Source organism: Ptychodera flava, chromosome 21 (genome assembly GCF_041260155.1).
Source record: "Ptychodera flava strain L36383 chromosome 21, AS_Pfla_20210202, whole genome shotgun sequence".
In the NCBI taxonomy this organism is placed as follows: domain Eukaryota; kingdom Metazoa; phylum Hemichordata; class Enteropneusta; family Ptychoderidae; genus Ptychodera; species Ptychodera flava.
Window position 1 is genome coordinate 12,174,668 of NC_091948.1, and position 11,799 is coordinate 12,186,466.

At 36.7% G+C, this 11,799-nt stretch overlaps 3 protein-coding genes across 3 annotated transcripts; all 3 read left to right on the forward strand.

The window, feature by feature from the left end:
- Positions 1–458: 458 nt before the first annotated feature.
- Positions 459–3,616, forward strand: LOC139122203 (uncharacterized). The gene is made up of 5 exons (XM_070687625.1): positions 459–462; positions 1,034–1,207; positions 1,847–1,989; positions 2,558–2,771; positions 3,582–3,616. The coding sequence occupies exons 1-5, from the start codon at positions 459–461 to the stop codon at positions 3,614–3,616; spliced, it is 570 nt and encodes a 189-aa protein (XP_070543726.1).
- A 3,069-nt stretch (positions 3,617–6,685) lies between these two features.
- LOC139121418 (uncharacterized) lies at positions 6,686–9,677 on the forward strand. Its single transcript, XM_070686273.1, has 6 exons — positions 6,686–6,837; positions 7,230–7,375; positions 7,749–7,921; positions 8,261–8,310; positions 8,783–8,878; positions 9,324–9,677. The coding sequence occupies exons 1-6, from the start codon at positions 6,786–6,788 to the stop codon at positions 9,536–9,538; spliced, it is 732 nt and encodes a 243-aa protein (XP_070542374.1). The 5' UTR covers positions 6,686–6,785; the 3' UTR covers positions 9,539–9,677.
- Positions 9,678–10,043: 366 nt separating this feature from the next.
- Positions 10,044–11,725, forward strand: LOC139122204 (uncharacterized). The gene is made up of 3 exons (XM_070687626.1): positions 10,044–10,208; positions 10,384–10,597; positions 11,552–11,725. Exons 1-3 carry the CDS (start codon positions 10,044–10,046, stop codon positions 11,575–11,577), a joined length of 405 nt encoding a protein of 134 aa, XP_070543727.1. The 3' UTR covers positions 11,578–11,725.
- The last annotated feature ends 74 nt before the right edge of the window (positions 11,726–11,799 follow it).

Here is an 11,799-nt window from a genome sequence, read left to right on the forward strand (position 1 = left end):
TTTTTGTAATCAGTCCGTCATCCAACAGGCGTTAGCCCACTAACCCCCAATGGAGTAAAGTGCCTTGCTCAAGGGCACAACACCGTGCTAGAGTCTCGAACTCACCATCCTCCGACAAGGAGCAAAAGCTGGTAAGTCGGATCATTGACAGCTAGGGTTCATTTTGATAAAACACGTACTATACCGTATGAGTACGCGTGGTGAACAACCATTTTACGGGCTTCAGGAGACATTTTATTGATCATGGTGATTGACAGAACTAAAACACCTCACATAACGCCTGACACATTGTTCAAGTATACAAAAAACAAACAAACAAACAAGCAAAAAACCCAAAAAACCATTAGATTTAGATTTAGACGACACAGATACAACTCTTTCATGTTGTTTCACGTAGTCCATTCATATAGTTGGCACGCAATTGTTTTATATCACTTTAAGGCTCATGAAATCTCACTATGTGTGAGATATTCTACTGCCGAGCCCTAATCTTCTTAATCCTCCCAATGTTGTTTATCACAAGTTAAACTTAATTATGTCACATAATTGTCTCTTATCTATGAGCTTCACAGACTTTAATCTGTTTTTGCCTATATTAAGTTTGTCGGCAGGCTGGGAAGAAATGTGTTTATCAAGTTGTAACAGGGAGTGAATGCATTACCCATCAAAGTGGCGTTATTCCCCACGCTGGTAAAGTTGAGACGAAAAGATCAAAACGTGTAATTGGCTTAACGCGTTTTAAATTCAAAACAAAGCTACAAGTATCTGCTGAAGATGCAACAAAACTATAAACAGTTAATTTTTGTCCTAGACTTAATAGCGACAGGACACGTATATGCAAATCAATCTCATTATGTCAATCATAATAGGACATAACATTCTACATATAAGACTATATATATATATATATATATATATATATATATATATATATATATATATATATATATGTATTGATTGTATGTTTCTATATTTCTAAAATTGTATAATATTTTTGAATAGTGATCATTGATTTTATGTCTTGACTTTCAAGCTTTGCTTGGAAAGCAAGTTGACATGTGTCTAGGATGGTTCAAGACACCTGCTAGGAAGTTGTCTTTAGATTATACAGAACCTCTTTTGAGACTTCAAGGCAAAGTCTTATTTGTGGTAAAGTCTGGAAATTCAAACAATTTCGATCCGAGTGACATAACGGGGAAGACAATCGGTAAGCTGAAGCACTCCATTAAAAATTTCTCTTCAGAAAAATATTATCATCTGCCTGTAAAGAGATTCATTTGTGCAAATCGGGCTCTTCGACAATCATACATAGTTACAACGGTTGACCTCTCATGATGCCTGAGTACACTCATGCGACGATTGTATAGATTTGAAAAATGCGAATATGAGTTATCACATCTGACAAAATTAGAAAGATAGTTTCTCATTGTTTCTTTAAAGTAAACTGATCCTCAATGAAGAATTCGATACCAAGTTGGACCATCTAAACTCAACTCTGTTGGCTATCTATCTGTAATGAATGTTGACATTTTCCTTTGAAAACCAAGTATTTGTACAGGAAATTGACAAGAAAGTTTAACATCTTGAAATAATAATTTTATCCCATGTATACAATTAACAATTGGATCGCAAGCGTCTTCATTATGTATCGAAAATCGTCGAGATCGTTGTGAACCTCGAAATAATAATTTCTTGATGGTTCACACATACTTAACAATAGGCTCTCAAGCATCACCGTTATGATACGAATAAAAAGCTCTTGCATTGAAAGGTATCAATAGGTACGAAGTTCCTATACCCGCCACTACCAGAAACATGAATATGTGTAATCTTGTTTTACTTTCAGGTTTTGAAGACGGAGTTTTCACCGACAAGACCTGTCTGCTACACGCTAAGGATCGAATCAAAGGTGTAGATACCATGCAACCACAGCAAGAGGTGTACAAGGAAACCATTCAAATCCTGCTGGATGATCTTAGAAACGACAGGGTAAATAAAGAGTGAAGAAAGTGAGGAAAAGACAGAGATGAATTAAAGTATTGTGCGCCTCGAAAGTGAAAGACAAAGATTCGCTCAAATTTCCTGAATGACACTTTCAGCCATTCTCTTACCAAATCAAGAATGAAAATCAGGGGGTCATCGTGCAAATTTGGTCCAAGAGAATACAATTACCTAATCTTTTTACTGACATTTGAAATTTAAATTGGCCGCCATCCCTGATTTAACTTTATACGGAAAACAACATTTTTGATTTTCGTTAAAGTAAGACAACGAAAAATTTTCTTACTCAAGGCAGCTCAAAATGAACCGTCACAAGCTAAGGAGTAGACTGGAGAAGTATTGAACAAAATTGAGAACCCGAATATATGTCCCCATAGGCCTATTCCACCTTAAGGAAATGGCAGGCTGATGAATAGTTCAAGCAACTAAAATAGGATGCGCAACGTCACGTGGGCAGTGTACATTGTCTGACCGATGAAGAGGTACAGAGCATCAGACACGCTGAGATCTGAGAGTGGAGGACCATATACTAAACTTCCTTTCTTTGTATTTTCAGATTGATTCACTCCTTGCTTTTGACAACAGAGTCGCACCCTATCTTCACGAGGAGTTTGAAACAATAGGAGATGACATCGGGTGTATAGTTGAAGACGGGGTATACGGAATAAAACGGAAGGACAACTCTCTCACGTGGTTCGACGAAACCCTGACGGCAATGAGAAAGAGCGGTAAATATCACGCCTTGTGTCACCGGGCCAGACATGAACATGGTAAGACACTTTTTCTGAAAGTTAGATAGGACATCATTCTTTTTTATGCAAAGTTGTCGAAATCTTAGAGTAAACCGGCAGTATACCAACCAATCGTTGAGCGCATTTTGTACATTTTGTATGAATACAAATCCTTATTTACTTGTAACTTTACAATATCAACATCTTTTGTTGTGTAACAGATAAATTTTAAGACGAATGAAAGATTACGATGAAGTTTGATATTTATATTAAATGACCTATGAAGGTTATGAAATTGTTAATTTTAGAGTTTTTTATCGTAGATTATATCTGCAAAAAGCATAAAATGTTTATTTCATTACGGTAGACAGTATCACATCTCGGATAACAAATGCTGTATCGAGAAAATAAACGATGAATAGTATAGTGATAAAACAATATGATTAGTACTAATGGTTTTGCACCTTATCGAAGTTTAGCATTTGTTGTGACCTGTAAAGAGGAAATCATTCAAATTGAACGACTTCCTATACCTAAATGTAATCCAAGGCATCAAATTATTTTCCTTTGTTGTATCCGGATCAAAAGTTGCCACCAAGGTTCTTGAAATCTCCGAACTAATGGCGCTTCATGTTCAAATATATACGATTTCTTTAAAATATTACAGGCAGTACAGTCGATTTGGATATTGGAGAATACTACAGATGTTCCCTTCAATACTACACCGATACTTTTAGTCACCTTCCAGATTTGAGGTTGTTCTTTTAGTATTCCAACGCATTCCATCGATATATTATGTCCATGATGTCCTACATCAAATAATACAGTTCTGTATCTCTCTTTTCGTAGGCCACAAGGGAATGTTGGTATGCGTGGATGAATAGCTGCAGTTCTTCCTCTTCTGGACTACATGACTTTGATTTATGAGCTCCACGCATTCTAGTGTTCGTGTTCATATGTTTTCGTATGTAATTTTCATTGAAGAGGTGCATTCATTACAATTAAAAACTATTATCACATGCACAAGCCAAGTTTGTCGTCTCCGAACAAAAAATACGGGATTTATTCTCTGGTCGTTCTACGTCACGACAACCCGCGTCTATGTCATCAATTTTGGTGCGTCGGACCTTTTTTTGTCGATCTTCGGTGTGCTCGTAAATATGTAAACAAACAACATGGCGGCCGATGTTTCTCCCACGATCAAAAGTCATGTAATGAAATCGATATTTTCACAGACTACGACATTACTAATCCGAACAATGTAAACACAAGAGTCTGCCGCCTGTATATTCCGAAGGAATTACGTGAATAATTTGCCGAAACAACGAACTCGAAGCTGGTCGCGTAATACCGTGGGTTCCGTACGCATTGCAAAAAGGGTCAGGCGCGACGTTTACAGTGTTCGCGCCGTCGAGATTCAGTCGATATTTGTTCCCGAAAAATAGCGTATCTTCGTCTGTGATAAATTTCTAGGACTATGCTATCTTTGAAATAGAGTATAACTTTGCGGAAGGTAGCCAACGTGTAGACCGAGAGCTGTCATTTGCTCCACACACGAACGAACGTGAGCGCTAACGCACACGACGGACGACTGGAAATGATTGACAACTTGTGCACGGCGTACTGATATTTATTCCTAAAGTAGTTCAAAAGTTTAAACGCGGAATCGTCATGGAAAACTTATTTTATTTTGCAAAAAATAACGAATTATTGGCTTGTGCATGTGATAAGTATATTATTCCCTAATATTTTCTTCGTTCAGCTCGGAAAATACTCGTGACATAATGACCGTGTCACCACTCGTCTTCGACTCGTGGTGACACGGTCATTACGTCACTCGTATTTTCCTTCGCTGAACGAAGAAAAATATTAGGGAATAATATCTAATTAAGATATTACCGCAATAAATACGAAAGAGTATACCTGTTTGTTTGTAGGACTGTGTGTCTATCCACCCAACTATATACACTAAGTCTTACATGTCTTTTGTCCTCAGAGGCATTCAAAATTCAGTTTCTTCGTCACTTGACTTATGCGCGCTGATGCACGTGAATTAAACGTGTTTTCAAGCGTGTTCAAACAGCCTTTAGGCCAAATGCGCAAATATTTGGAGTTGTTGAAATGGTACAGTCACGCATATGGTCCTTCGTTATGTTGCCTGTAACCCAACAATGATGTAGATTCAGATGTTCAGAAATATATAACGGAAACTGAAAACTACCGCAACAATCATGATAGATGTATTTATCATAACTTTACTTCAAGAGACAAAAATTGAAGAAGTAACATTCAGTCTCATGGACGAAAATTTCAAATACGGAACAAGTTAATGATATGGCTGATAAACACAAGAATTTTAAAAAAAGTTTGTCACCAACTGAGTGTGATTCAAATTTTGTTCACGATTTCCGTCGGAGTATTGCTTCAATGGATTGTTTACTATCCAAGGGACACTTGATTTTGACAGTCTAGTAGTACTTGCTGGAGACATACAGACTGCGTTAAATGAATCGACGCAGATAATATTTGTCGTAACGTTGTTTGACTAGACTAAATATCCTATGAGACATTAAACATATAAAGTCCCGACATTTAACACATTTGTAGATTTGAACTTTACTAGCATACCAGGCCTTTATATATAAAAGTCATATATAATGGGCAAAGCTTAAACGATTATCGGTCATATCGCTGTAAAACCATTTCCTACATATTTGAAATCCATGAATTAGACAGTAGTGAACGACTTTGCTTCGAAACGATAGTTACAGCAGATTGCATTAGCAGACATATCGTACGCAGGGCTAATTGTGTACCAGCTGTCTGGAGAGATAACGTTCTTGTAACAGCTGTGGATACTGCACGTCGCATGAAAGCCGTAGGTTGGTTTGTAATACAACCAGATCAGTTCTTCAGGACGGAATCTTTTTCCGTTCTTTTAAATGTTAGCACTGATAACAATTTCATACAAATTTCCCATCGTTAGGAAAAGCGAAATGAACTGATCCAATGAAATAGTTTATTGTTTCATATTGATAATGCTTACTTTGCACGTTTAGTTTAATTTGCGTGCGCTACCTGGTTAGACATTGTAAAAGCAACTAAAGTGATTTCCGTTAGGGTTCGTCGACCATAATAGTTGACGCATTAGTAACGTAATTTATCTATTTCAGTGCCGACCCCCTCCCTCGGCCCCGCCAAAACGGGGAAAAGTGGTTCCAGAACAACAAACAAAAAATTTCCTATTGCGAGTTTGACGCAAGCAAAACGACGAAATTTCGCTTCTCAGGTGTCAGCTTTTATGATCGACGTCCCTTATCATATACAGTAGAAAGATTGATATTTGTTTTGTATTGATGCGTATCACATGAATACTATGTGGGAATTGCCTACTTCAGCGAACCCAAAATTAGAACCTATTATGGAAAGAATGTAACACGTTATATCACTTGTTTTATAAATCATCTTAGTTACGTTTACCAAAGTAGTGTATACCGGGAAATGCAAATTTCCATGGATAGATATATGAGTGAGGAAGTTCAAAAAGGTAGTGTTGTCCTTCATATAGCGATGTTCGTCAATACTCGATGATCTTTTGAACAGCATTTTTAACATACTTAATGGACTGGTGTGACACAGTGGTTAAATCCAATGACTTCCTGGTCTTTTTGTTGTGAATGACACAAGTGAGGCACTACCATAGACAGTGTAATCAGGTTTCTTCCTACATGATTCTTGAACCAGACTTTCTACAGTGAAACAATGAACAAACAACGCTCATACAAGTCGTGATGGCTAAATCAGCATATCGTCATAAACATCCTTCGTCGGTTTCGCCTCTGATGTCATCAGAGCCCTAACCAATCAAACACTCTGTTTTCTGCTGGAGGCCATATGGTAATGGCTTACCAAAAAAGAGGCAGTGACCAAATGAGTCATGTGATCTATTGCATGCAATAAACACGTCAAGGAGTCAAACCCCAATTCCAAAGCTCATACGAGCTGGATAGGTGCCTTCTATCGTGACGCTGACCACAGAATTAGTGACCCGACATGTTTAGTCTACCTTACTTTGTTTCCTTAGGAATCGTTTGTCTTGCAGTTGGTAAGTTTTCATCCAACAGTTGATAGTTTCGAAAAGATGATTTTAGAAACGTTTCCCAAAGCACCATAAACGTACGATACAAGCTGACTCAAAAAAGGATTCGGATTTTCAATACAGCTACGTACCGTTCAACAAACACTGCTTACGGGTCAAGGTAATATAAAGTAAATCAATAATACAAGAAAAACTAACCCGGGTTGCGTATCAAGGAATCCGACTTAGAGATTCTGATAAGTTCTTCAGCTGCATTCCCAGACAATATTTTTACTATCTGCAATTTTGCTGTTCTTTCACAAACTCAAGAGATTTCATCACTTATTTTTTGATCAGTTCAGAGGCAATAGATTATCTCATACACAAGAACTGACCCTTTTTCTGGATTTTTTTTGCAGGTAGCCAATGCTTCTCCTCAACCAGCGAAGCGTTGTTCGATGCTGATATCGGCAGAGGACTCTTTCCAGACCAATACATTCAAGGCCTGGTAAATCGAGCGCCGATCCCCGTGATACGTACATTTATTAGTCGTCAGTTCAAGGAGGTGAGTGTATACCAAGGCTTAATGTTTTGAACTTTGTTAAAAGTTGACCTGGAGGTTCGACTGATCGGATTATATCTCAAAATTTACAAGCCTATTGAGAACGTCAGATAGTCTGGAATGTTTCGTTGGGACTATTGAGAAACGCAGCAATAAGTCGTGCATTCAACATGGTTTCGGCTCACATGAATAATATTGCCATGCATGCATATATATATATATATATATATATATATATATATATATATATATATATATATATATATATATAATATATATATATATATATATATATATATATATATATATATATATATATATATATATATATATATATATATATATATATATATAAATATTGTTATACTCTTTCTAGCAAGGGCTCTGGAGTCATAATGTTCGTTCCCGAGGAGATGACCTTCTTCGTAGAGTGATGTTGTTTCGCGTGATGGGAGAGCAGATAGTAAGCGAAATAGAGAAGAAGAAAGAAGAAAATCAAGTTTATACTCTTGCTCTGTGGCTCAGTTGTGACTGTGCATTTGAATACATGTAAGAAAGGTTTAAAATAATGCTTTGTTTAAGATTGGTTGATCCGTTAATCCCTCATGTCTGTCCCGTTAGGATTAGAGTATACTACCAGAGACACAGGAAAAATCAGTCGCGTTAGGATTGTACCAAAGACGGAGACACCGGGAAAATCTTTTATCTCGGTATCCAAGGATTTCTGTCTACTGATATTCGTTGCCCTAAAATTGCCTTGTTGATTCGAAGCCTACCCAATCAGAGCATTCTGCCGTAAACCTATGATAAACATAACTTAGGCTAGGCATTGAAATTGCAGGTGATGGTTTTTGTTACCATTTTAATAAATGTTGACTTCATTCACAGAGATGAAAGTGGTCGACACAGGGGATTCTTCTTAGATCTCGCAAAAGCCGGTAAGTCTGATTGAGGAAGTTAGGATTCGTTTTGAAGGAACAATTACTTATTTTATTTTCCCTTGTGAGTGTATTCTAGTCAATACTCATTTTTGAACGAGACTATGGCAAGTTAGTGGGTATGGTAACTAACAGGACTTACTTTCGTCAAACAAGACGAATGGCACATTGTCCATGTGAACAAAAGACATTAGCCTAGATTTATTTTATATTTTATGTGCTCAACAAGACAATGACATTTTGGTGGTTATGGTGTTTAACGTATGGTGCTAAGGAGTATTTTCATACCTGAAGCATAGCACAATATCAACATTCACAAAGGACATTAAATTCTTAGTTTTAAAAATACAGATACCACTCTTTCATCGGGAACGTCATTTCCTGTGGTTGAAACCCGATTGCTGTTCTAAAGCCGATCCTTAGTTCCAGTTACAGTTATTCGATTAGATTATAATTTTGCAAAAAAATTCAGTCTGCAGGGAGGCTGGCAGAAAATGTGTTTACCAAGTGGTGACACAGAGTGAGTGTATTACACATCAAAGTGGCGACTTTCCACATGCTGGTAAAGGTAAGTTAGAAATAACAAAAAATAATAAAACCTCTGATTGCTCAGGTAAGTCGATTAGATCAAAATTCTACCATCTGCCAAAATGCAAAAAATATTCTGTAAAAGCAATTATACCAATAATTTGATTCTCTTAATACCCATAGTGGCTATGGTGCCTTCTGTTGCCTACTTTTCCAGGGCTTCACTCCGATACAGCTTGTGCATGTGTGTATGTGTGTATGTGTGTATGTCTGTGTGTCTGTGTGTCTGTGTGTCTGTATATATATATATATATATATATATATATATATATATATATATATATATATATATATATATATATATATTTTGTTTATTATGTTAAGTTCGACTGCGCATTATTTCGATACACCTCCTATGTTTGAAGTATGTGTTCTATCTGTCCTCCAAACATTACATATTTGGTTTTTATGCTTCGATGTTGAAGCATTGCTTGGAAAACAGGTTGACATGTGTCTAGGATGGTTGAAGACATCTGCTAGAAAGTTGTCTTTAGGTTTCACAGAACCTCTTGCTAGATTTCAAGGGAAAGTATTATTTGTGGTAAAAGCTGGAAATCCACACAACTTTGATCCTAACGACATTACGGGAAAGACAATCGGTAAGCTCAGGCACTCTTATATTCGATATTTCTTCCGATAACATAACCTGATATTGAGTAGATTAAAATGTTTCAACAAGGGATTTTTGAATATTTATGAGACGATCGTCGAACTTAATGAAAATCCTGGAATAATTGTCTCTTTATTTAGTTGCTTGACAGTTGACTTCAAAATACCATCATTTATGACAAGAATTACACGCATTAAGGTAGTATGTACCTTGAAAGTGAAAAACTTATACTTTTTGCTCAAACTTTCCTCAATAAGACTTTCAAACAATCTCTCGCTTTGTTGCTACTAAAACACATTACATTTACCTATATTTGAAATTCAAAATGTCCGCCATCCATGGGCTAATTGTATGAGGAATAATACAATTTTCGATTTTAAAACCGTGATGCAGAAAATTCTCTTTCTACAAGAGCTTTAGAGTGAACGCACAAATCGGTAGCCCAATATTGAAAATAGATATGAGTCAAAATATCTGTCTCCGATTCTACCTTAACAAAGACAAAACGATACAACTAGGATAAGTACAAAAGAAGATGTATCCATGTACAACTTTCAGGTTTGAAAATGGCGTTTTCACCGACAAGACCTGTCTACTACATGCCAAGGATCGGATTGTTGGAGTCAATTCCATGCATTCACATCAAGAGGTGTACAAGGAGAACTTGGACATCTTGCTTGACGACCTGAGACACGATAGGGTAAATATACAATAAACAAGTAAAAGATAGAATTGAATTATGCACGCTAATAAACAGTCAAAGCAACTGCGTAAGGAGAGGCAAAGTCATGCGGGCAGGGCACATTGTTTGACTGACGAAGGGATAAACAGATAAGCAGAAGACAATAATTCACTGTCTTTAATAATCTTTTCAGATTGATTCATTCCTAACGCTTGACATCAGAGTCGTGTCGCATCTTCGTGACGAGTTTGAATTCATAGGAGATGACATTGGCTGTATCCTTGATGACGCAGTGTATTCAATAAAACGAAAGGACAGCCAACTCACGTGGTTCGACGAAACTCTGAGGGCAATGAGAAAGAGTGGCAAATATCACGCCTTGTGTCACCAGGCCCGGCAGGAACATGGTAGGATATGTTTTTTTTTAATTATGAAAGTCAAGTAGAACACAATTGTCTTACAATATTGCATAGAAGCTTACTCAATCAGAAACCATAAAGGTTATGGAATCACGTACTCTGTATTGTATTCGAATTAACAGACAGAGTTAACGTTTCATCCCTTATATTATTTCGTGATATCCGAAAGAGCGGCGTATCGCATTTCAGATTAAATTCTGTACAGATAATTAATAATGCACGATAACTAATTTATTGATCATATTATATAAAAAATAGTAGGGCTGGGAGTAATTGGCTCGCCACGTATAGACGTCTAGCATTGTCGTTCAAGGCTTTAAGTATAATTCTGATATCTAACCCTCTTCTAAGAAGCTTACATTAGAGTAATTACAGAAAATTCTCAGTACCTTAAATACGATTCTCCCACCTAAGTCAATCATGAAAGTCTCACGCGGTCGACGCTATTTTCAATAGGGATGATTTCTGTATTAACCCTTTCACCACCATGGTTTGTCCCAAATCCATTGTTTTCTATGGTAAAGTTGGACCTGTACACAGGAAACTGGGGTGAAAGGGTTAAAAAGCGTTCATCTCAAATCTAGCTGTGGCAACAAGTCGACTTTTTACCCACAACGCATTTCTATATCATGTTGTTTGCCCCTAACACATGACAAAAGCTATTTAAGATAGCGAGAATTTAGTATGGTGTGATCATAATTTTATCTTCCATTGGCTTCCTAGTCTATCCTACTCCTTGTGGTTTAAAGACGTGTTATTTTCTACATTAATAAGCATTGGAGTATAATACAGAAGTTCCTTCAGTGGTACTTCAATTTATACGCTTCCTAAATTCGAGGTCTTGGCTAACATTAAATATTTTCATACAGTTCGTCCACATTTCTAATGTGCATAGTGTATACCCGATAAAATAATACAGTTCTGCGATCTGTATTTTTTTAGATCACAAGGGAACAATTGTGTGCTAAGATGACAACCTGAAGAACTGTTCTGTACTGCATAACTTTGATATAAGCTACACGTTTTCCAATATTTTTGCTCGTGTGTACTTTTCTATTGAGATATGCATTTATGGCAAATAATAAATATGAATAAAATACTGATGTCAATACGAAAGGACTCTGACATCTATGCGTTTGTAATGTACTTTTGTACTAAAGTACTGAGGTCTGTCTTTCTATTCAGGTATT

What these genes read in the sequence shown, in the direction of transcription:
- LOC139122203 (XM_070687625.1), top strand. An exon ending in CATAACGGGGAAGACAATCG is followed by an intron (nt 1,208 to 1,846) that starts GTAAGCTGAAGC and finishes TTTTACTTTCAG; the next exon opens with GTTTTGAAGACGGAGTTTTC. An exon ending in ATGATCTTAGAAACGACAGG is followed by an intron (nt 1,990 to 2,557) that starts GTAAATAAAGAG and finishes TTGTATTTTCAG; the next exon opens with ATTGATTCACTCCTTGCTTT.
- LOC139121418 (XM_070686273.1), top strand. Translation starts at nt 6,786, where the DNA reads ATGTTTAGTCTACCTTACTTTGTTTCCTTAGGAATCGTTTGTCTTGCA. An exon ending in TTAGTCGTCAGTTCAAGGAG is followed by an intron (nt 7,376 to 7,748) that starts GTGAGTGTATAC and finishes TACTCTTTCTAG; the next exon opens with CAAGGGCTCTGGAGTCATAA. An exon ending in CTTTCCACATGCTGGTAAAG is followed by an intron (nt 8,879 to 9,323) that starts GTAAGTTAGAAA and finishes TCGATGTTGAAG; the next exon opens with CATTGCTTGGAAAACAGGTT.
- LOC139122204 (XM_070687626.1), top strand. Translation starts at nt 10,044, where the DNA reads ATGTATCCATGTACAACTTTCAGGTTTGAAAATGGCGTTTTCACCGAC. An exon ending in ACGACCTGAGACACGATAGG is followed by an intron (nt 10,209 to 10,383) that starts GTAAATATACAA and finishes TAATCTTTTCAG; the next exon opens with ATTGATTCATTCCTAACGCT. An exon ending in CCAGGCCCGGCAGGAACATG is followed by an intron (nt 10,598 to 11,551) that starts GTAGGATATGTT and finishes GTATTTTTTTAG; the next exon opens with ATCACAAGGGAACAATTGTG.